The sequence below is a fragment of the Ranitomeya variabilis genome, chromosome 2 (genome assembly GCF_051348905.1).
Source record: "Ranitomeya variabilis isolate aRanVar5 chromosome 2, aRanVar5.hap1, whole genome shotgun sequence".
In the NCBI taxonomy this organism is placed as follows: domain Eukaryota; kingdom Metazoa; phylum Chordata; class Amphibia; order Anura; family Dendrobatidae; genus Ranitomeya; species Ranitomeya variabilis.
The window spans coordinates 647158419-647184402 of record NC_135233.1 but is presented as its reverse complement, the minus strand read 5'-3'; the positions used below and the strand labels follow the sequence as shown (position 1 = coordinate 647184402).

The 25984-nt window shown below is 41.7% G+C and overlaps 1 protein-coding gene and 1 pseudogene across 1 annotated transcript in view; both read right to left on the bottom strand.

Annotated features, from left to right (window-relative positions):
- MAP3K4 (mitogen-activated protein kinase kinase kinase 4) overlaps positions 1-25984 on the bottom strand; it is a 143044-nt gene that overhangs the window by 32452 nt on the left and 84608 nt on the right. The window contains exons 6-14 of the mRNA XM_077289159.1: positions 23306-23463; positions 21601-21717; positions 18691-18790; positions 14972-15055; positions 11122-11388; positions 10797-10946; positions 8227-8388; positions 4558-4691; positions 4147-4225 (exon numbers count right to left, since the gene is read on the bottom strand). Of these exons, the coding sequence (XP_077145274.1) occupies positions 4147-4225; positions 4558-4691; positions 8227-8388; positions 10797-10946; positions 11122-11388; positions 14972-15055; positions 18691-18790; positions 21601-21717; positions 23306-23463 (1251 nt within the window). The remainder of the gene's footprint in view (positions 1-4146; positions 4226-4557; positions 4692-8226; positions 8389-10796; positions 10947-11121; positions 11389-14971; positions 15056-18690; positions 18791-21600; positions 21718-23305; positions 23464-25984) is intronic.
- Positions 14294-14408, bottom strand: LOC143810728 (U6 spliceosomal RNA; annotated as a pseudogene).

Genomic DNA, 25984 nt, shown 5'->3' with positions numbered 1-25984 from the left:
GAGTTCTGGATAAATGTTTTCATAAATGTTATGTAAAACGTTACCAATAAAATCTTCAACTCAATCCACATGGGTCTAAAGGAAAATTTTTGTGAAAAATAGTTAAGTTTATTTTTATCCTTCCACATTCCATTAATTACTGTGAAGCACCTGAAGGGTTAATAAACCTTTTGAATGTGGTTTTGAGCACCTTGAGGGGTGCAGTTTTTAAAATGGTGTCACTTTTGGGTATTTTCTGTTTCTGTTTCCCTCAAAGTCACTTCAAATGTGATGTGGTCCCTAAAGAAAATGGTTTTGTAAACGTTGTAAAAAGGAGAAATCCCAGGTAAACTTTTAACCCTTATAAACGCCTAACCAAAAAAAAAATTATGTTTCAAAAATCGTACTGCTGTAAAGTAGACATGTGGGAAATGTTATTTATTGATTCATTATTTTGTGTGAAATGACTGATTAAAGGGCATAAAAATTAAAAGTTTGAAAATTGCAAAGCTTAAGATTTTTTGCCAAATTTCCTATTTTTGCACAAATAAACAAGTAATTTCAAAGAAATTTTATCACCATCATGAAGTACAATATGTCATTGAAAAAAAGAAAAAAAAACATTCTTAGAATCAGTGCGATCCACTGAAGTGTTCCTAAGTTATGATCGCAAATTGACAGTGGTCAGAATTGAAAAAAATGGCCTGGTCAGGAAGATGAAAATGGGGTTGAAGGTGAAGAGGTTAAACATTTAGAGCAACTTAACTTTTGGAAGATATGTTATATGTGTTAGGTCCATTAATTCTCAGCAGATTGGTGCGCGTCTGAAGTTGGCTCAATATAGAGAAGGGACATCATAGGGTGCGACCTGAGACCCCCACCGATTGCTCAAAAGACCTCTTGGAAGTGCACAGATCAGGAAACAGGACTATGACTCTCTACTCACTGGATCCAATCTGCGCTGTGAGCATGCTCTCCTGTCTCCTCAGCTGTGGTCTTCTAGGAGGTTCCTGTTTAGCAACTGGTAGGGGCCTCAGAATTGGGTGACCCACCGATCTGTTCAGAATGGCCATTAAACATAAAATATCCCAAAAGTTTAGATACTCTTTAAAGCGGATATCTCAAGTTAGAAAGTTATTCCCTATCCACGGGATGGGAACAACTTTCTGATCACTGAGGGTCCAAGCGCTGTGGTTCCCTCCGATCCGGAGGACTGAGGATCTGAAGAGCATCCGCACTACTGCTCCATTCATCCTATTGGGAACGTCAAAGCTCAGCAAAGTGCTGCGCTCTGTAACCATCGGCACTAACATTAGAATGAATGGAGCGGATGATTCCGAAAACTGGAGCAGTGGTCAAACGCTGCAGGTTTGATAACCTGCAGAGTAGATAACTTTCCAACTTAAAGCAACCCATTTAAAAAGCATTAAAGGGGTTGTGTGCTCTAAAACTACAAATCTGCAGGCACTCTGACTGCAGACTTGTGAATCGTCACATCACGTACTGCTTGGTGTGAAAATTCTCTGGTGTCAGTGCCGGAAATGGGGGTCATGTGACAGCAAGTATGTTATATGCGTACCCCCGGTCAGAACCCTAACTAGATGGGCGCGGCCTCGTTCAATTTACTTGCATAGCCGGATTACCGCTGATGCCTACGTTAAAAACGGGATAGCTGATTGTATTGAAATAGCAAAACACAGGCCAGCAAGTGATATCGCTGGAATCAGGCTCTAAGCCCTTACATGAAGGTGCTCTCACACTACATATCAAAAACCTGCTAACAGATCACCTTTAATAGATGTTGGTGCAACTCATTTGGTTGTCAACTTTTCTTCCAGAACCCCACACACACATACGGCATTTGCTGAGTAAGCATGTTGAGTTAAGTGTAGTGTCAGGGTGGTAATACGCTCAGCGAATGCTCTTTTCTTCAGTATCCAGCTCCTGAATCAAATGGTGGCAATTAAAACTTTTGGGGTCACTTTAGGTGTGAGCCAGAAGCCTCTTTTACAATGTAAGTCTATGGATCCTTTCTCTGATGCTCCTTAGGCTTACAGTGTAACCTGGAGAGTCTGAAGAGACATCACTCAAGAGAGGACGGGAACAGCGCTTGATCCCAGAAGAGATGATCGGTGAGTGCATTAAAGCACTGTCCCCACACTACATGCATACAGTCATGGCCAAAAGTATTCACACCCCTGCAATGCTGTCAGATAATACTGGGTTTCTTCCTGAAATTGATTGCAAACACAAATTCTTTGATATTATCTTCATTTAATTTGTCTTAAATGAAAAAAACACAAAAAGAATTGTTCTAAAGCCAAATTGGATATAATTCCACACCAAACATAAAAAGGGGGGTGGACAAAAGTATTGGCACTGTTCGAAAAATCATATGATGCTTCTCCAATTTGTGTAATTAACAGCACCTGTAACGCACCTGTGGCACCTAATAGGTGTTGGCAATAACTAAATCACACTTGCAGCCAGTTGACATGGATTAAAGTTGACTCAACCTCTGTCCTGTGTCCTTGTGTGTACCACATTGAGCATGGAGAAAAGAAAGAAGACCAAAGAACTGTCTGAGGACTTGAGAAACCAAATTGTGAGGAAGCATGAGCAATCTCAAGACTACAAGTCCATCTCCAAAGACCTGAATGTTCCTGTGTCTACCGTGCGCAGTGTCATCAAGAAGTTTAAAGCCCATGGCACTGTGGCTAACCTCCCTAGATGTGGACGGAAAAGAAAAATTGACAAGAGATTTCAACGCAAGATTGTACGGATGTTGGAGAAGGAACCTCGACTAACATCCAAACAAGTTCAAGCTGCCCTGCAGTCCGAGGGTACAACAGTGTCAACCCTTACTATCCGTCGGCGTCTGAATGAAAAGGGACTGTATGGTAGGAGACCCAGGAAGACCTCACTTCTTACCCAGAGACATAAAAAAGCCAGGCTGGAGTTTGCCAAAACTTACCTGAAAAAGCCTAAAATGTTTTGGAAGAATGTTCTCTGGTCAGATGAGACAAAAGTAGAGCTTTTGGGGCAAAGGCATCAACATAGTGTTTGCAGGAGAAAAAAAAAAAAAAGAGGCATTCAAAGAAAAGAACACGGTCCCTACAGTCAAACATGGCGGAGGTTCCCTGATGTTTTGGGGTTGCTTTGCTGCCTCTGGCACTGGACTGCTTGACCGTGTGCATGGCATTATGAAGTCTGAAAACTACCAACAAATTTTGCAGCATAATGTAGGGCCCAGTGTGAGAAAGCTGGGTCTCCCTCAGAGGTCATGGGTTTTCCAGCAGGACAATGACCCAAAACACACTTCAAAAAGCACTAGAAAATGGTTTGAGAGAAAGCACGGGAGACTTCTAAGGTGGCCAGCAATGAGTCCACACCTGAATCCCATAGAACACCTGTGGAGAGATCTAAAAATGGCAGTTTGGAGAAGGCACCCTTCACATATCAGGGACCTGGAGCAGTTTGCCAAAGAAGAATGGTCTAAAATTCCAGCAGAGCATTGTAAGAAACTCATTGATGGTTACCGGAAGCGGTTGGTCGCAGTTATTTTGGCTAAAGGTTGTACAACCAAGTATTAGGCTGAGGGTGCCAATACTTTTGTCTAGCCCATTTTTGGAGTTTTGTGTGAAATGATCAATGTTTTGCTTTTTGCTTCATTCTCTTTTGTGTTTTTTCATTTAAGACAAATTAAATGAAGATAATAATACCAAAGAATTTGTGTTTGCAATCATTTTCAGGAAGAAACTGAGTATTATCGGACAGAATTGCAGGGGTGTGAATACTTTTGGCCATGACTGTATATACACATAGGTGTATGGAATGTTTATGAGAAGGCTTCTTTACCAAATTATTATGTATCATTCTCCATGCTTTACATTTGAATCTGCCCCTACAAAAATGTAAAATAATCTTGTAAAATAGTTTCTAATAACTGAAGGGAATTTTGCTCTTTACTGATGGAAAATAAAGCAGTGCCTCTTATTTTGCCAATTCATAATATGCTTCCAAATGATTAAGTAGAAGACAGCAACAGGAAAGGCCAAGCACAAAGAGGTCAGTGATGGTGAGCGAGGTAAGAGAAATGGAAAGAAAAAACGTAGACCATATTGTTGTCCCAGAATACTACATGTAATAAAAAATCCCAAAACGTACCAGAAAGTCATCCTCCAGAAGGCCTGAAATAAATACTGGCTCAATGGCTTGGAGATAGTCAAATCCTTGTGTTGCCCACCTACAAAAAGTGCAGATTGTCATGAATACTAACCGTGTATATCCACATTTTACTTTAGCTGTCTAGCCAATCCACATGCCTTTTGTACATCAACTGCTTGGCCCATCTGGACAGCTTACCAAGTCGTGCAGAACCAGTATACCTTGTGACTGGGAACCATACCAGAACGCTTAGTAACCACCCATGAGGAACAGCCGCCATCTACAAGCCTGGCAGTTCAGTTATTTTACACTCTAAACTGGTGACAATTTGCCCACTTTTTTTTTTTTATTATTTATTTTACAATTGGAAAAAAGAACTCAATTTTTGAAAGAAATGCATAAATATGTTACCTTGGTCTGGTGCCTCGGCCACTCTCACATTTTGTCAGCACATAGTTCATCCACTTTCTGGCAAAGCTGATGTATTTATCACCAATGTCATGCCTGAATTTCCCAGACATCAGGCGGACAACTTCTTTGTGATACTTGAAGGTAGAAATATTTATGTCAGAAATGTCTGAATGCTCGATGCAAATGATTAAAGATACACGTCATACAATCCCAATGAGAAAATGCTGGCTTCCAAAATTACTATCTTGTGAATATAACAAAGAAAAATATACGGTAGTTCCAAAGCTGCACAATCCTCCCAGGTTAGAAAATCACTAGAACTGCTCTTTTTGCCTAACATAAAAGTATATGACTTTTACAAAACAACAAAAAAAAAATTGATTTTACACTGGTTTATAAAACAAAGAAAATAAAAACTAATTTAGCTATACATAGAAGAATGCAAACTAACTGTAGGCATCTTTCACATACAGGTTACCATGCCCAACTGCACAATAAAGTCCCCCATACATTAGTGATCGGAATCTTCAGATTTTGACCAGTCGGCCATGTGGTGTGTAGGTGCACCTTCCAGCTCTTGAGAGAAAGATGAAGTAGTCTAAAACAAAACGCCCCATCCTTTCCTTTTATGGGAAGGATATGCTCCAAGCAACTAGAAGTAGCTTTCTCTGCTCATTGAAAACACATGAACGCTACGACGAGCCAAACACTGTGCATGGAGTCTAGAGAAAGGACTATTGGATTAAAGGAAGCCTGTCAGGGCAATATGGCCATTTACCTGCAGATATGTGGTTAATCTGCAGGTTAATAGTGTTCTGAAGGCACCCAGTGGTTGTACTGAAAGTGCAGCATCGTGTTCGTAAAATAAAAAACACTTTGTAGAAATTATGACTTGTATCCTGTATTACACGTTTCCCTTATGCAGGTTCTGCCTGTAATTTTCAATAGACTGAGCTAGTGGGTGAATACTAGATGTTATGCCATTCGCAAGCTCTCAATCAGCTTCACCACAAGTCTCCTGGAATGGTTTCTAACAGTCCTGAAGGAGTTCAGTGGTGTGGAGCACTTGTTGGCTACGTGGCCATGTCATCTGATGCAGCACTCCATCCCTCTCCTCTATGGTCACATAGCCTGGAGGTGTATTTTGGGTCATTGTCCTGTTGCATCACCAATAATGGTGCCACTAAGTGCACACCAGATGGGATGGCATATCGTTGAACAGTGCAGTTTTAGCCAAGCTGGGTAAGTGCACCTTTAAATTCTTTAAATTCAAATAAAACGCACTGGCAAAGCACACCCAAAACAATCACACCTCCCCCTCTAATCTATCCCAGTGGGAAACAGATACTGTATTTTTTCGGACTATAAGACGCACCCCAAATTTTCAGAAACAAAATGGGGGAAAAAAAAATAATACATCAAATGGGGGTCCATCTTGCAGTTGCAGTCCTGAATTCATCTTACCGGGGGGTATCGGGGAACAGCAGTGCTGGTGGCAGCAGGAGGCGGGCGGTTCTTCAGGTGGTCTGACCATCCCAGCATGATGCGGCAGTTTCAGGGGTGCTCGGTGCTGTGCGGGGCTCTGGAGACATGGTCCTGCAGGTTCAGCGGTGCTCGGTGTTATGCAGGGCTCCGGGGACATGGTGCGGCAGTTTCTACGGTCCTCGGGCGATATTATGTGAAAGCCCGAAGCCCCGCAGTTCTATAGCCTTGCCTTGATGCTGTGGCATCTGGGAAAATGGCAGCCAGAGTCAGCGCATGCGCAGATTGAGATCTAAGCCGAGATCTCAATCTGCGCATGCGCCGCCTCCGGCGGCCATTTTCTCGGGAGCCTGATTGATTCCCCAGGCACAGATTGAGATCTCATCCCGAGATCCGAACCCTCCGGCGGCTATTTTGCCAGACGTCACAGCATCAAGGCAAGGGAATAGAACTGCAGGGCTTCGGGCTTTCACATAATGTCACCAAAGCCCCTCCTGCAGCACCGAGGACCGCCGAAACTGCAGCACCATGTCACCGGAGTCCCACACAGCACCGGGGACCGCTGAATGGGAGCAAAATCACTGCAAACTTTAAGTGTATTGCGACCATAAGACGTACCCCCATTTTTCCCAAAAAAATTTTGAGGAAAAAGTGCATCTTATGGTCCGAAAAATATGGTAGAAATCATCTGCTCACCTTTTCACAGAAAGAAATGGATGTTGATCTCACAAGTTGAAATTTGAGACTTTTTGGTACTACAGTACAAATTGGCACTGATCTAACAAGTGTTCAGTTCTTATGTTGATATTTGTGGTATGTCCTGATGAAGGGGTCACCTGAACCCTGAAACGCTAGAATAAACCACGTTGAAACCTCCACAATTTTTGGAATTCTTCTTGCGGCAGCACGGGGATGATCCTTTTTTCTCCTACCTAAGTGTGTTCTTATGTTGATTGACATAAAAACAAGTATTTTCTTGTTTTCTGTCCTCAGCAGTGACTTTCTTTGCAGCAACTTGACCAAAAAGGTTTGCTTCTGCAATTACAGCTGGACAGTTGATGTTGAGATGTGTTCGAAACTTAATTCATCATGTATGATGGCGGTTATCTGAGGTGTTATTTGAGGTTTCTGAAGATAGTAACTGATGAAGAGAGGTAATGCTTCTTTCTCTGGGCGGGTCCTCATGACAGCCACAGTTTCATCATAGCGATTGTTGGTTTTCATGACTGCACTTGAGAATATCTTCAAGGTTCTAGCAGTTGTCCAGATTGACTGACCGTCATGTCTTAAAGTAAGGGTGGACTTTCATTTCTCTTTATTTAGCTGAGAGGTTCATGTAATATTCTAGCTTAGAATAGTTGTAGAATAGGGCTCAGCACTGAAAGGCACTGTGTACAGACACGGTCTTTCAAAAACACACCTGATTGGCGCAAACATTTTCTGAAAGCTCACGATTCCACAAATTAACTACTAGGTGACTACTTGATGACGCTACTTTGAGAAAATGCCAATGTCAGCTGTCATCAATGTAAAAGCGGGTATTTTGAGGAATCAAAGATTTTACATATTCTGGTTTGTTTCATATACGTTTCTCTACTCCTTGTTATTTATCCATTTTGTGGTTTTGTTACCATCAGTCTGAATCTATATTGTGCGCACTCTAAAAAGGAAAACCATTACATGAACTGGTTTGATTGGTACTTTAACTTCTAAGTGAAAGGCTGTGGGATCTACCTGACCCCAGAGGTGGATAGAGAAACTGCTCCACATGTTACCATCCCTCGTATGAATTTGAGTGAATTCAGTTCTAGATAATCTGTAAACATGAGTGCTTGTGGAAATCCGCATAAATAATGTGTGTACTCTGCATATGTTAAAAGTTTAAGTGAAGTTGTATGCATTTTTTTTTCTAAAATGTAAAACGATGGGCAGCAACTTTAAAAATGTGTTTGAGAACAGAGCAGGATTTCAGTGAATTGTATAGTCCATGTTATGTGTGAAAATTGTCCTGGTAGCAAAAGACCATAATATACGTTGACTGTGACCATAAAGAAAAATCCTGTGAATCTGATTTTTGTGAACTTCTGTCATTTGCATATATTTACTTCAGATATGAAATCTTTCATTCACAGCTAACCATAAAATTTACTTAAATTTTTTCTTTTTCATTTAATTTGCAAGACATACCTCAAAACCAAAATTGTAACCTTGAATCATGGCTTCTCGATAATATTGCTGCAAAGTGGAAGTTTCCGATTCATCCACCTCAGCTTCAAATTCAGAGGTGTACAACTGATCCACCCGGTCTATGGCATTGGTGATCTTATTGCAGAGGTCTAAGGCATCGCTCTATTGCAACAGAAAAGACAAATTCTGAGCTGCTTACATCAAGATCAACTAGACAATACATGATGGGATAGATCATCAATATACGACTGGATAAGCCCATTAATCCCACTGCACTCAATACAGCCATATCTGTCTAGGTCTATGGTGCAAACATATCTATACAGATTTATACATTTTAGGCTTTTAGATACTTAACCCCATCTTTTTATCTATTTCCTAGAGGCATAACTCTCTCCCCCTCTACCCCCATCAACACAGCCTAATTTTTTTTTTTTTTGTGGTACGAGCTGTCATTTTGAATGACACCAATTATTTTATTATATAAAGTACTGCAAAAATAGAAAATAATCGAAGTTCAGTGAAATAGTGAAAAAAGGCAATCTTAGGTTACAGCTTTAGGCCATGTGCACTCGTTGTGGTTTTTACTGCAGATCTGCAGCAGTTTTCCATGCGGTGTACAGTACCATGTTAACCTATGGAAAATAAAAACCGCTGTGCACATGCTGCGGAAAAAAACGCGCGGAAACGCAACGGTTTATTTTCCGCAGCATGCCAATTCTTCGTGCGGATTCCGCAGCGGTGTTACACCTGCTCCATATTAGAAAACCGCAGGTGTAAAAAAGCAGTAGAATCCGTACAAAAAACGCCGTAAATCCGCGATAAATCCGCAGGAAAAACGCAGTGTTTTTGCCCTGCGGTTTTATCAAAATCAGTGCGGAAAAATCCGCACACCAGTCCGCAACGTGTGCACATACCCTTAGGCGGAAACGCAGCGGTTTACATTCTGCAGCATGTCAATTCTTTGTGCGGATTCCGCAACGGTTTACACCTGCTCCACAATAGGAATCCGCAGGTGTAAACCACAGAGGAATCCGCACAAAATCCGCAATAAATCCGCAGGAAATCCGCAGGTAAAACACAGTGCCTTTTACCTGCAGTTTTCACAAATTCGCTGCGGAAAAATCCGCAGACGTCAAGAATACGTGTGCACATACCCTTATGGTGTTCATTGTGTGGCAAAAATGACCCGTCAACAAGATTCTCCATGTCAGCATGATTGCAGCAATACCATAAATAAAATATATATCTATATACTGTATATCTACCTACCTATCTACATATACATACACACATACATATACTCATTTTTTTAAATCTTTCTCAGTTGAGCAGTGTGAGGGCTTATATTTTGCTGGCAAGATGATGCTTTTATTGATACTAGTTAGGAGTACACAATGCTTTGATCGATTTTTATTTCATTTTTGGTGACTGTATGTATGGCAATCAAAAAAACAAATTTTGGAACTTTGATTTTCATGTACATTATGGCATTTACTAAATGGGTTAAAAAAATAAAAAAATACAAGTAACACTAACTTTGAGCTCCCTAATGGGACTTCAACCTTATGGGCCAGTCCGGCTATCCCATATATGATTGATTGAAAGCCGTACTCACAAAAATGGTTAGCATCAGCCTAGATTTAATAGTGACTGTATGGTCTGCATAATAATTTAACAGCTGATTTTGGGACCCATGGCAAGTGTTTATGGACATGTGACATGCTGCACTACTGAAAAGGAGGCTCCCAATATCAATAATAAAAGGTGGTGGTAGGGTATGCGCACATGTGTCTTTGCAACGCTTGTGAATGAGATTTCTGAAATGTCATGCACACGTCATTTTTTGCTCCTGGCAGATTGAAAGTAGTTTCTAATCTGCAGCATGTAAATTCTTTGACTGTATTTGCAGCATTTCTCACCCATATTAACGACAGCGGAATAAAATACATAGAAAACTCATTTAAATATGCACTTTTTTGCAGCATTTTTCACACCAAGAGAAAAGTAATGTCTGAAGGAAATAGCCAAGATGTGCAGATTCACTTATGAAAGGTTTTAGAATAAAAGTGCAAGCAGTTCATCAGCTCCAAGACCTCTGATAAGATTCCATGAACCCAGAATGGTATCCCCTTAAAGGGAACCTGTCCCCAGGAGGATTGGCTGTTATACAGCATTCTATAATGCATAACACTGAGCGAGCTACATAGGGCTTCAGCTTTACATAGACTGAAGCAGACTAAGAAGAGGGAGAGTATAAAGATAAAACACAACACTTTTGTAAAGCACCACTCTGGTTTTCAGCGTTTTAGGACCTGCTCTCCCAAGACTTGCGGGAGTCGCTATGTCCCACCAGCCCTGCAGCCAATCAGCGGCTGCTTCCTGCTCGGAAGAAGTGAGAGCTGCTGCTGCTCGCCAGACTCCCTACGAATGTCAGTAAAAATCAGAGATCAGCTGCAGGAAGAGCACGCGCCGACAGCACTAGAACGGTAACAGCACTGGAGGCGAGTAGAACATAGAAATGGAGAATGGCTTGTCCGAGAAGTGGCCAACCACTTAAAGGCCCTTACCTTGAGTTGATGCAAAGCTTCTGCAATCACTGGATGGCTGGATGTCTGCTCAAGCCCTAGAGAGAGAATGCCCTCGACAGAGTGCTGAAACATTTTTCTGTTGCGAAGCAAATGGGCTGACTGCATTACTACAAGCAGAAGATTGTCCACCTTATGGGTATAAATTAGAATGAAAAGGTTTATGGGCAATGCTGTCAACATCGGAAAACTTAAAAACAAATAAATAAAAAGCAGCAACTGGTCTGTGCTTTAGGTCTCTAGTAAATGACAGCACCACAACATTCTGAATAATATGGTTTGAGTACTTGATGTTAGAGACATTTACCTGCATACTTCTCAGAGTGTCAGCAGTTTCCACAGGAGGCACAATTTTCACAGTTTGCCCTTCCCAGGTACCCCAGAGATCCGCCCCTTGCTGATCCACCTCAAAGTGCTTGGTCATCAACAAGAAGGCCTCGTATGCCACATCTTCACAGTCTGAAGAACAGTCTACACCAGCTGCAGCATTCAGCAACTGCAAAATGACCGATCTTCCTATAGAAAGATTATCGGGCACGAACGCATGCAGATTTTCAAGGGTAGGAACCAATACCTAAAAGATGAGAGCAATAGAAGCCATGGTCAGTCTCATACATTGTTTTATCCAGCCTACATGCTCCCGTTCATCGGTATAGTCTGAGGCTGACACTGCCGACAGTTGGTCCACACCACAGTACAGTGAAAATGTTTCAGTCCGTCCTCCATTTAGTCTAAACATTAGAAGCTCATCCACATTTTGGTGTCATTTTTATTATTCCCTAATTAGCCTCAATGCATTCTAAGTGAACTATTTACATTAAAAGGGTGGTCCAAAATTAAATTTTTCATCTTAAATCTCTTTCTATTTTAATCTAAATTATTTTCTAATTTACTTGAATAAAAAATTCTCTATCCTTCCCTAACTGAACTACATAAGAGCTTTTCCTTTGTACAACATCCTTTTCGACGATACTTCATTTGAGAATCCCAGTGCATGCTGGGATACGCAAAGGAGGCGTCATCAAGGAGCAGAGGTTGCAGTCACTGCCCAGCCTCCTCTCTGAAACAAGTCCCTGTGCGATGTGCACGAAGACAGTGCACTCTTTTGCCAGCTCAGATCAATAGCATTGAGCTGGCACCAGAGTGCACTGTTAGTTTGTGCTGCAGATTGCAGAGATCAGTGCAGTCGCCACAAATTACATCACCTGCTGGGGTGGTGCTTGTCTCTACAAGCCAGGTATTTGTCTTATAACACACACTAACCATGTTCTCTGGTGCCAGCTCCTTGCTACTGATCAAAGGCTAAAAGGGATCACCAAATATTAACCCCTTCATGACAGCCCTTTTTCATTTTTGTGTTTTCGTTTTTTCACTCTCCCCTTCTTCCCAGAGCCATAACTTTTTTATTTTCTCGTCAATATGGCCATGTGAGGGCTTGTTTTTTGCAAGACGAGTTGTACTTTTGAATGACACCATTGGTTTTACCATGTCGTGTACTAGAAAACGCGAAAAAAAATCCAAGTGCGGTGAAATTGCAAAAATGTGCAATCCAACATTAGTTTTTTGGGGGGGCTTTTTTTGCTAGGTTCACTAAATGCTAAAACTGACCTGCCAATATGATTCTCCAGGTCATTACGAGTTCATAGACACCAAACATGCCTAGGTACTTTTTTATCTAGGTGGTGAAAAAAAATTCCAAACTTTGCTAAAAATAAATAAATAAAAAAATTGCGCAATTTTCCGTTACCCGTGGCGTCTCCATTTTTCGTCAGCTCGGGTTGGGTGAGGGCTTATTTTTTGCGTGCTGAGCTGATGTTTTTAATAATACCATTTTGGTGCAGATACGTTCTTTTAATCGGCCATTATTGCATTTAAATGCTATGTCGCGGCGACCAAAAAAACGTAATTCTGGCGTTTTTAATTTATTTCTTGCTAAGCCTACGATCAGGTTAATTCTTTTTTCTTTTTTTTTATTGATAGATTCGGCGATCCTGAACGGGCGATTCTGAACGGGCGATACCAAATATGTGTAGGTTAATTTTTTTTTTTTATTTTGAATGGGGCAAAAGGGGGGTGATTTAAAATGTAATTTATTTATTTTTTTTAGTTTTGTCATGCTTCAATAGCCTCCATGGGAGGCTAGAAGCTGCCATAACCCGATCGGCTCTGCTACATAGGAGCGATGCTCAGATCGCTCCTATGTAGGAGAATTACTGCATTGCTATGAGCGCCAACCACATGGAGCTCACAGCAATCAGGCATCAACAACCATAGAGGTCTGCAGGAGACCTCTGGTTGTTATGCCAACGCACCGATGACCCCCGATCATGTGATGGGGGTCACCGGTGCACGCATTTCCGGCCGGAGGGCTGAAAGCGCTTGTTAAATGCCGCTGTCAGAGTTCGGCATTTAACTAGTTAATAGCGGTGGGTGAATCGCGATTCCACCCGCCGCTATTGTGGGCACGTGTCAGCCCACACCAAAGGGGGACACGACATGCGCAATACTAGTACGGCGCACGTTGTGAAGGGGTTAAAAAGGACAACTCCAGGGTTTTTCTTGTTTTTTTTTTAAAGCATTAGTGTTGCCACTAATCTTAGCAGCCGCTATCTCCATCTGCTATTGGTGCTATTTCGGTCGATTTCTGCAGTGTGTGACCTGCCGGATCGCTCTAGCGTTTGTTGGGTGATCCAGGAGACACTACACAATGTAAGTATATTAGAGACAGGCCCTCAAAGACTTCGACAGAGCTTGCGACAGTTACAAGCTGCGATCACAAGATGGTGGGGCAGCACTGGAGCGGTGGCAGGAAAAGCTGAAGACAGCCACAGGTAAGTACATTACTAGGGACAGGGAACTAACAATAGTGGCACCATTCAAGTGCAGAACTATAAATAAAATGCTGCAGTGGTGCTGCAAAAGCTAAGTCGTTTTTCTAGCCAAGTACAGTAAAGCAGTTCACAGTATTGCAAAACAGCGGAGACAGAAGAACACTGGTGCCCTGACAAGTTTCGCCAAGTACCGGCGTTCTCAAGGGAGTTCATGTGGCAATCACTGCACCCACTGAATTTATATATCGAATTGTAAATGTTGAGCAGTGAGCTCAGATTACAGCAGCAAATACAAAACATCATTTTGAATAGAGGAACCATCAGGTTTTTAAATCAATTGTACGAATCTAGTTCACGGTGAGTGAATTGAGACCGAGTAATATGCTGCCTTAGTGACAATCTGAAATAAAAAGGATTCGTTATAGATTAGTCTCAAATGGGTTACATGGCTGTAAGATTTTCATTTTTGTGGAAAAGCCTTATTGCAATGTTAATCCATAAACATTAGGAGCCAAAGTCGTCTAGTGATCTACGGAGTTTACTATATGTGTTCGTACATTTATAGTTATTGCTGACAGACGCAACAATACCAAATAAGGAAAAGGAAGGCGATTTATAAAAAAAAACAACAACAACATTTTAAATTCAAAAAACTTTTTTTTTTTTAACGCTACACGAATTTGCGTGTCATCCTTGCGCAGGGGCCATGCTAATCTTCTCTGTATCGTTCCAATTTTAGTATATGTGCTGCCGAAGCAAGCACAGTTAAAAAAAACATTTAAAAAAAAAAAAAGGTTCAAAAAAACATTTTAAATTCTGATGCATTTCTAATAAAGCTTGTGATTTTGTGCTACGCTTGTATTATTTTGTCACACTCATGCTTTACATATCGGGTTAATTTTTTTTTTTGGAAGTTGATCCTACTACTATGTCGGTGTTGCAAAAGATATTTTTGTTAATTGGTTAAGCTTGTGAGCCCACTCAATACACAGTCACTGGACGCGTGACATACATGCACACCACATATTGGGAATTGGCTAGAGATTGTTAAGTTTAGAAGTAATCCTCTGGGGAATAACTTCTAAATTTGATACACACCCATTAACCCATGATCAGCAAAGTCCAGTTCTCACGATCGATGGGGTCATTTTCTATTAATCATTTGCCATATCAGTTGGTATAGCATGGTGTCATTTTGTGGCAAATAGAGGGTATGGTGATTTATATAAATTAATAAATCGATCACAAAGTCATACATGTACAGCACACATGTAATGTGAAATTTAGGGTATGAAATGCAGTCCCTTCATCAAATTGTCATTTTACCTTTGAATAATTCTTGCATTTTAGGTAAGTTAACAAGTCTTGCACAGATGTGGAAAAAGTAAACTCTGCAGCAATCTCCAAATCCTGGAACAAGAAAAATTAAGTTAAAGGGAAGGTACCACGTTTGTAGATCATTAATAAATCAATGTAATGTAGCATAAAATGCTGTTATAACCAAGTTTTGATTGCATTTGAAACATATTTCGTGTGTTGTAAGAGTTTAAAGAAGGCACTGGGGGCTGACATCTTGTTTTCACAGTAGCAGCATGACACTGTCAGTGTCATAATACGGCACCCCATGGTCATAGGAGATAACGAACAGCCGCTGACCCTATCTATTGTAATAGAACTATCACTGCTGTGAACTGGGCACACCTTTGTGGGAGGCACAATTCACAGTAGTGGGAGTGTTCTGCTGCCTTATTCATGGAGCCTTCGCATCTGCTGACATAAGAGGTACTACTTCCAGCAGAACAGATCCTAGATTGAGGGCTGATGGGAGTAAAATGCAGGAGAAAAGGGCAGAATAGCAGAGACATTAAAAAGGAACAGTGTGCCATTAGCATTATGCAGTCAGCTGCTCTGCAGGAGCTGTGATTCATCCCTTCCTAAGATAAGGACCTGCAGGTCTGCAGTGAATGGCCAGGCACTGTGGAGGGGGGTGAGAGAATCATGTAATCTGGATGAGAGACTGTGGAGGGGGGTGAGAGAATCATGTAATCTGGGTGAGAGAGACTGATGGGAGAGAGAGAAGACAGTAACTGCTGGTGATAGCAGATTCATTCTGCCCCAGGGATACTAGACCACCCAAAAGGGGAGGGAAATGGTGATGTCAGCAGTTACTGCCCCAATTTTCCAGCTAACGGTAAAGCTGGTAAGTCTTACTATAGCTGCTTGAAGTCTAAAACGGAAAATGCTCCCCCTAGTGGTAAATATATTTATAAGAAAATATATAATATTTTTCATATAGAAATGTTTGCAAACAGTGCAAACATTGCATTAATACATTTTAATTACTATTTTAAGCTTACCTTCAGAAAAAAACAAATTCCAAGAAAACTGGTGGCACATTCCCTTTAAATAAAAGTAGCTTAAAAATGCAATCACACATTCTATCCTTTAGACTATAGCTTTGGGGCACGGAGGACTCAGGTGTCCAGATTTTCAGTATGTAAACTTAAAAGAGGTGTTCTCAAGTTTGAAAGTTATCTCCTAGCTAAATGAAAGAGGATAATTTCCCAATCACTGGGGGTCCGACAGCATTGGCCCACGTTGATCCAGAGAACTGGGGCTCTGAAAAGCTTTAGCTGAATGGAGTGGAGATCGATCAGGCGCACTGCCCATCCATTCTAATATTAGCACAGAAATTCAGCAGAGTGCTGCGCTTGCAACCTCCAGTGCTCCCATTAACCCTAGAACGCATACCCATAGAAATCTAAACATTCACGCACCTGGGGCCTTTTAGGCCTGTTTACAATTATCATGGAATAACTTAAATAAAAATACTTTTTGCAAAGTAAGGATGCATTCCCACTAGCGCAGGGGTCCGCCAGGACGGGATTCCGTAATGGATCTGACCTCCTGGTGACCCCAGCTAAGGCTGGCGGAATCCCGCCATTCCAGCAGCCTTAGCTGGAGTTGCCAGGAGGTCAGATCCATTATGGATCCCCTTCTGGCGAACCCCAGCGCTACTGGGAACACAGCCTAAGATGTGTATATTTCAAAACATAATTATGTGCATAAAACAACAAAAATGTAAGTAAACGGGCACGCCAAATATAGGCATTCTATATGCAATTTTTTTATGAAAACATTTTTTGGTTGTAGCAAACTTGGTGCAGGAATATTTATTTGTAACTTTACATATTCCCCCGACAATTCTCGCATATTTTTTCGGCTGAATGTTCCTCGCATACATTTTGTCCGCAAGTAGAACAGAAACGCTCCGATTTTCTTTCCTTCTTTGCTGGACAAATATAGCAGCGCTTTCTTTTTTTTTCTCTTTGCTCTGGATGTTCCAGAAAGCGTATTCCACATCGGATCATTGCCTCCGTAATTTGCCTTGATAAGCATATCATGCTGCTTCTCTCCATCATAGTAGGCATCAAAAGTTCATAACAAAGTTCTGTCAAAAATAGACGTCTCTTGTCTTTCCTGTTGGCATGGAATTCTGGATTAGGAAAAAAGGGCAACAGGCCAACGTTTAGTCTGCCTTTTGCACGAATACTCTCCAATCATTTCGTCCATCTTGTCGACACCTCCTTTTGTCTTATTATAATGCAGTATGATTTCAGGTTTTTTTTTCCTGTCATTGGTGTCAATACTTCCATCATGATGCATTGTACTCTGTAATATCACGGATTTTTCTTTCTTGGCTTTATAAGACACCATTGTTGCTTGATTGCAGAAACTGAATACACTCTCGTAGATTGTTCGCTGTGCATTGTGCTTCATGATTGGAGGAATTTCGCGGCGGTTTGGCCTCATAGTACCAACAAGTGTAAGTTGCTTTTGAAGCAAAAAGTTGGCCATTTCAAAATTGGTAAAGTAATTATCCATTGTAATATTTTTATTCTTTTTTTTTTTTCTTATTTTTCTTATTTTTATGTTGTCATGCAGAATTCACAGTCTTCCCAGCAATAGCAGAGTCATAAAATTTCTTCCCCAGCAACAATACAGACAAAAAGACTGAGTATCACATGTAAACCTAGTACAGGCCTAAAAGGCCCCAGGTGCGTGAATATGGGGTAGTCCCAAAAAAAGGTTGTTATACCGAAATGTCTAACATAAAAATATATGAATACCTGGAAATTACTAACAACTATATACCTGAGGATTACCTAGATTTTCAAAATTCTAACTAAAGTACTTTTACAGAAAATAGAAAACAAGTAACCTGGCAGGGCTGCGAGGCCCAAGGTATGTGTTCTAGGGTTAAGAATGAATGGAGAGGCAATGCACATCACCAACCTCTGCTCTAATCAGCCAGAGCCGGTTCTCAGGATGGGTGTGTGGGCCATGGTGGTCGGACCCCCAGCGATTGGAAGGTTATCGCCCATCACTTTTATACTTGAGAACACACCTTTAATCTAAATGCATGTACTTCACCATTTCACGCTTATTAGACTTCGCATTAATGTTGTAACACCACAGCTACTTCTTGGAAAACAATGCTAATACATTATTCAATCACATTTTTTATTTTGCGGTTTCCTTTTGAACTGCTACATGCAAACTTTGGCCCGAACTAGTAAGCGACAGGGGAGCAGACGTCGCGGTAAAGAATTTTGATTCCTTGCTTATTACTTGGTGCGCAAGGCTTCTTTACATGCTGAAGATTATTTAAATCACCAACAATTCTCAAGTCTAAAAATCAGTATACATCTCAGAGACATTTGTAGTGCTAGAATGTTTTGAAAAGAACATATAATCATACTAGTGACTGCATTAAACACACAGGCATCCCCATTTTCTACATTCTACAATAGTTTAGTGCTGCAGCCCATTACAGTTTCTCCCCGTACACTGGCGCCTGCACGTTCTCAGGATCGCTCTGGGGACCAGAGGTTGGACGCCACCAATTACGGCAAGAGACGGCTGCAATATCCCAGAGTTCATGATAGGAACACTACCTCAATCATCGACAGATATAACTAGAGTCAGTAACCATCAAAATACAAAAAAAGAGTACGTTCTACAAGCAGGCAGGGGTACAGTACCTTTCTTAACATTTTAGCAAAACCAAGAGCTTTGGATGCTCGCTCTCTGGCTTCATGAAAGAGTTCTTTGAGGGCACGGCTGGTTTCAATAACGGATCTCCTGCGGACGGCACAAAGACAGTTATAAGCATTATCAAGCAGGGATTACAAGACACATCGCTTAGTACAAGAATTAAACCTCTTCTACTATATAATTGTCTAAGGGTCACTTCCGGCTTTCTGTCTGTCCTGTCACAGATATTCATTGGTCGCGGCCTCTGTCTGTCATGGAATCCAAGTCGCTGATTGGTCGTGGCAAAACGCCCACGACCAATCAGTGACGCGCACAGTCCGGAAGAAAATGGCTGCTCCTTACTCCCCGCACTCAGTGCCCGGCGCCCGCATACTCCCCTCCGGTCACCGCTCACACAGGGTTAATGCCGGCGGTAACAGACCGCGTTATGCCGCGGGTAACGCACTCCGTAACCGCTGCTATTAACCCTGTGTGTCCCCAATTTTTATCTATTGATGCTGCCTATGCGGCATCAATAGTAAAAAAATGTAATGTTGAAAATAATAAAAAAACAAAAAACCTGCTATACTCACCCTCCATAGCCCGCAGCCTCCATAGCCCGCGGCCGCCATCTTCCGTTCCCAGGATGCATTGCGAAATTACCCAGAAGACTCAGCGGTCTCGGGAGACCACTAAGTCATCTGGGTAATTTTGCAATGCATCCTGGGAACGGAAGATGGCGGCAGGCGCGAGCGGCTCGGCGGAGCTTCGGTGGATCCCAAGCGTCGGTAACCGCTTCCTGGATCCAGGCACCGACGGAAGGCGAGTATATAACTATTTTTTATTTTAATTATTTTTTATTTATTTATTTTTTTAACAGGGATATCATGCCCACATTGCTATATGCGTGGGCTGCGCAATGTACTGCGTGGGCTGCGCAATGTACTGCGTGGGCTGCGCAATGTACTACGTGGGCTGCGCAATGTACTGCGTGGGCTGCGCAATGTACTGCGTGGGCTGTGCTATACACTACGCATACATATTCTAGAATACCCGATGCGTTAGAATCGGGCCACCATCTAGTATTGCATAAAAGGCAATATTTTTCCTCAAAAAAAACCTAAAAAGTAACCTATTAATAGGGAATCTGTCACCAGGTTTTTGCTATACCACCTAAGGGGCATAATTATTTAGGGGCAGAGCTGCAGTTTTGATAAAATCAGTTTTATCTGCTGCAGATCCACCAGTGCTATGAATGCTGAACTCTTTATAACCCACACCACTGAGTGACAACTGTGTACACTGTGCATAGGCAGAAAGCTACCCATCGGTGGTGGGGACAGAATTATACAGAGCTCGTGAATATGGGGGACTACCTGGCAGCAGGTTTATTAATTCCCTGATAAATATCCATGGTTACAGCCAAATCCGTTTTAAGAGACTGCAACACCCTGCAGATGGGGTAAGCGACATAGCTTATCAGAAGAGCTATGCTACATTCCTAATTTGAGGTATTTGCTAATACTACTAGCACACCTACTATATGTTGGGATCGGATCTTAGAAATGGCAATACTCCTTTAAAGGAACGTCAACAAAGAACAACTGTTTGAACCAAGTACAAGCACTCAGAGCTTCATGGTGTGGCGGATCATTTACATACACCTTCTCACCTGCTTGGTTTCCATCCATCTCCACCCTTCTCTGACCCTATTAAGCAAGAGCTGTCAAAGAAGAGGGAGGGTGGAGATTGAGGGAGAACAGGCAGATGTAAAGGTGTATTAAATGACTGACCACGATGTAAAGCACAGAGTAATAGGGCTTAATTGGAACAGTCATTCTGTGCTGACAGTCTCTTTAAGGATACATTAAATTAGCCAAGGATAAATTACTTCATTAATCAGCACAGAACTGTAGAACTAAAACTGGAATTGCAAACAAACTATATTTAGACTTGCCAAGTTGGTATAGGTTGGCTCTATAGATCCTGTGTACACCCCACGTTATTGTCAACCATACGCTCCTAGCTTGCCTCTCTGTGTACAGCCATCACTCACCTCTGGTGCCAGCACTGGCTCTCACTGGGATCGTGTGACAGTGTTCCGTCACACAACTCCAGAGGCTGCTTCACGCTCCCCATATTCAGTCAATCACGTACCCCAGTTGTATGTGATTTGTCAGAATTGAGGAGGGTGTAGCGGCCAGTAATGGGCCGCAAGGATCGCGTAAAGCAACGTCACACGATCCCCGGGAGAGCCAATGTCGACACCACTGGAACGGCGTTACCACCAAAAGGAGAGTACAAGTGCTATTTTATAAGGGAGACAAATACGTCAGTATTTCAGGAGGCGCCGTTTTGTAAGTCTGAAATGCGTAAAATAAAAAAAGAGAAAAAAAAAGTGTTAGCGTTTAGATAATACACGACCTACATATGAATTTATAATAAAACCATTGACTCCTGCTATTCAAGACAAATATGCACCACCCTAAACAACCGCACAGCATTTACAAAGAATTTACCGTTTCTATAAGGCTATGTGCACACGGTGCCGATTTTGCTGCGGATCGGCAGCGGTTTAGACGCTGCGGATCTGTAGCTGTTTTCCATGAGTTTACAGTACCATGTAAACCTATGGAAAACAAAAAAAAGCAGTGCACATGTTGCGCAAAAAAACGAGCGGAATCGCAGCATGTCAATTCTTTGTGCGGATTCCGCTGCGGTTTACACCTGCTCCTCAATAGGAAACCACAGGTGTAAAACCGCATGTGGAATCTGCACAAAAACAGCGGTAAATCCGTGGTAATTCCGCAGTGCGGTTTACCTGCAGATTCTCAAAAACAGGTGCGGAAAAATCAGCAGAGATCCAACCTACGTGTGCACATACCCTTATAGAACCCCCACCGCCATGCCAAACTTACCTGATTTCATCAGAGACGCTGCTGTCATCAGTACTGGCCCAAAATTCATCACAGCTCTCCTGTAAACCAGTGTCCAGAAACTTCCCTGTAGACTTCAGCAGCATCCCTGCGATATCGCTAAAAGCACAATATAAGAGTTACAGGCACCGCCATTAGACCAGCTCACTGACATTCTGCAGTGATGCATACGGCTTGTAGAGCCAAACATTTCTATTGACATACAACTGCAAAAACAGGTTTGCACTTCAGGCTAATAAACATGTTACGGAATATGCTTTGAAAATAAAAAGGCTGTCATTGTATATTGTCTAGGGTACATTCACCACAGCCAAGCGATAAAGTGGAGAGTTTTAGGCAGGCCTCGGCTTATGCAGCCACACTTCCCTGCTATTAGTATTTCTTAAGGGAGTAGGACCACCAGTAGGCAACTTGGCTTATCTCAGGGGCCCTCTTTCAATAATCTCCTGTCACCCTTCTCGAAGGATTGTTTTCATTTGCCCTTCTTTTCCTCTCAGACCGATGTGACTATTCACCATCTAGTGCGGGTCCTCTCTTACCAATTAACAGATTCATTATAGAGGACAGGCACCATTGCCTTATGGCCCCCTTAAATAATGTGTATGGTGGGCTCAGACTGTCACTAACAGATGATACTCAGGAGAGAAGGATCTGGCCTGCTGAAATTTAGCAGCCAATCCAATTGTTCTGCGTGGAAATAAACTTGTCAGAGTGGCTTCGCAGTAGCTCCCTCATAAAAGAAAACAGGGACACTAGACCAAACCTAGCGTTTCTGTCTACGGAGGAGCCAGAAGGGACAGTCATCTTATGTGTATGGGGGCATTTAGACCATACATATAAAAAAAAAGCTGCGCCCTTGCGTTCTGAATGGGCAGAGGGAAAAAAGGCCCCCATACACATTAGACTAACGTCGGCATATCTCGCTGACATTGGCAAGTTCGGCTGGCAAACTAATGTATATTGGAGTCTCCCAACCCTTCCCCGAAACGTTATGTCGGGGGAGAGAAGGATCCAACCTGCCCAATTCCAATTGCTGATCCTTTTGCTCTAAATGAGATTAGCGGCAGCTCCAGAGAATACAGGAAAGCTTGAAATCCCACGGCCCCATTGTTCTCTTACAGGACATATTCCATCATCAATCCACTATATAACCACGTTTTATTGGCTGGTCATGTGAGGAGTTATTGGCGTCCACAGTGCCCGGAGCAGATCAACTCAAAAATATAAAGTCAAATCATTCTTTCCTAGTTTTGTTCTTCTAATTATTGGTGTTCTGATCCAATACATCGTGCAAGGTACATATTATTTAAAAAAGTTACAGCCTCATTTTACCATTTCCGTGTTGTATATTTTTCAAGGCACATTTGTCTCCGGCTCATCTTTAGTGTTACCATGTGATCGTAAACTTTTAAGAAGACTAGTTACTAGTTGATAGAAATGATCAGGACTCTGTGGAGGGGGGGGGGGGGTCACACTAAATTTTAAATTAGGGGCTAGAAGAGAGAATAACTTGTGTTCCGCCAGCTGGCTATATCCAGTAGTCCCATAGATTAAACTGAGTAAAGGCACAGAGATCGTTAGATCCCTGGCTAGCAGGTTATCACCTATCATGCATTTTGTTGAAGGGGGATCACTTTAAAAGCTAGCCCCAAAACTTTATAGCCATAAACCACAATGTCTGTCCTACCAGAAGAGGTTCCCAGCCTGAGCTTCTCCTCCCCGTATGTAAGGAGTAATTTCTTTGGTGAAATTCCATTCTTCCTCCAGAAGGTTCTTCAGGCTGTGCGATGCCTGAGGTAACTGCTGCAACATTTGGATCCAGCTCCGCATGTAGTCAAAGTACACCTGGCAGTGAGAAGGACGCCATTGTATCAGCTTGGGTAGTTTAAAGCTAGAATTATTCAGAACATATGTACAGTACAAGTTTAAAAGGCTATTCCGGTTACAAGTTAGCATCACCTTTCCACAGGTACATGTAATGGCTGCATAATCCTTACTGCGATCCCAAAGTGCTCAGTGCAAGCAGGACAGACACTGAATACACCTGGGTCCTTCAGCTCGCTCTCCTTGTAGCTGGCCCCCTAAAATGCGCATTTCCACCCCTTACATGTACGGCAGCTGTGTGCTGTCACTACATGGAGCCGACTTCGCTCCTGACAGCCAGCACCCAAAAGTAACTGATGAGTTAGGAGATTGCTCTGATCACATCAGTTTAACCTCTTAAATGCCACTGGCAAGAAGCTGACTGTTGAGAGACCCACGGTTCATGACTGCAGGTGCCGATGGTTAGCCATGGTTGTTGGTGGGGGTTGTGTTCCAAAGAGCTCTGTGCCTGGCTGGCATGATATTATTCCTAGTCATGGGAGACTAGTAATTTTACAGTATTGCAGTGCATACGGAACAGTATGAAAAAAAAAAAAAATAATATATAAATAAAAACTTAAAATCACTCCAAATTTTCCCCAAACTTAAATAGCAAAATGTAAAATATAATAAAAATGTTAATATTGGATACTGCTAAAAGGCATCAATGAATATGTTAACTCGGCGAGCAATAAAAATCCATCAACAGAAAAATAAAATATAGTTGCAGATGTCAGAAAATAGTGACACAAATAAGAACCTTTTTTTTCCACAGAAGATCAGAATTTTTATTTTTTATTTTTTTTAACCAAATCATTAAACAAAACAACTTTGTTTGGGATCCCCATAATCCGAAGCATGATGCCAGATCATTTTTACAGTTATACTTTTTCTTCCTTCCAATCAATTAACTGTGCTTTGATTAGTCCCCAATTATCAGTACAACATATGGGAAAATGAACGTGTCACTCAAAAATACCACCTCAGCGCTCAAACAGCTAGTGAAAATGAAAAAAAGATATGGTGTTTGATAGATTAATATGAGGATTTATACAGATACTGTGACATTAAACCACAAAATAAGGAGACCAGTCCTATTTTATAGGGCATACAATTTGTAATGTGAAATCTTGTGACAGATCCACTTTAAGGGTAAGTGCGCCAGTCGTCTTTCAGCCACATTCCACCTAGAATGCACCTATATAGCAGTGCAGCAAAAAATGAATACAATGCACAGCAATGTAAACATGTTCAGTCTTATGCCACATCTTTATAGAGAACCTGTCAGCAGTATTTAGCACTATAAAGTATGGCTCTAATGGTGCAGTTATGCTAATTGGTTTTTAATTAGCCTATAATCACTTCACCACCTATGACATACTGTAGGTATGTCATAGGTCGTGTCTCCCCCTTTGATGCGGGCTCGGATTCCAGATTCACCCGCAGCTGTTAACATGTTAAAGAAGTTGTCCACTACTATAAAGTTTTTTTTTTTTTTTTCATAAATCTTGCTATTATGTGCCAATGAAAACATCTACTGTGTTTATTTTAACAATATTACCTGTTATCATGCTGTAGCAGCACATCTTCAGTGCTGGATTCAGCTCTCATGGGGTTAATCGACTACTTCCTTATTGTGCCCTAATACTACAAGTTCCATGATGCTTTGCACTGTCCTCTAAGCCCGAATTTAGCACACCCACTCCAAAACACACCCAAACCCCTCCCTCCTCTCTGTTCAGGCTGATGAGGAGAGGTCACATCTTGGTCACAAGCTGTAAAGCAGCACCAAGAACTGCACAACCATGGTGATCAAGCTTTTAGCTTTTTTTCTTTCTCATCTATTTCATAGTATATATAGTTTAGTATACATATGATATACTGTAAAGAGATCCTACTGCGTATATGTCTTCGATATGTAAATTACACAGTACATGTGTGGTTATATGTGTCCATCTACATACGCTTGTGTGCATGTATATATATTATGTGTGTTCTTATTTTACACTATTTGTGCTCATATACAGGAGAGGCCCCAGTTTCAGAAACAATATATGGGCCATTTGCAGAAATAACAGCTCATCCTAAGTCACAATTCCACCTGCTTTCGAGGTAGAAATGGCCCCCATTGCATTTTAGCTGCACAGATTGCACCAATATGCGATCACACCTTTTATATACACACCAATATATACTTCTATGTGTATGTATGGAATAAATTATTTATTCATATACATACACTTTAATATTTTGTTGCAGTGATATATACATACATATAGAACTTTGAAGGGTTTGTCCACTATTCTAACAACCCCCTCTCAGTCTGTATGTTTACTAGATTCCAGTGCCTGCACGTTCCAATAGTGTCGGCGCGGTGTCTCGCAGCGATTGTACCTGTGGTCAATCAGTGGCCGCATCACTCTCACCACCTTCTAAGCAAACTCTTATATCTGTAGGAAGTGAGTGTTGCTGCATTTTTATTAAGAATTACCAAATGTAAGCC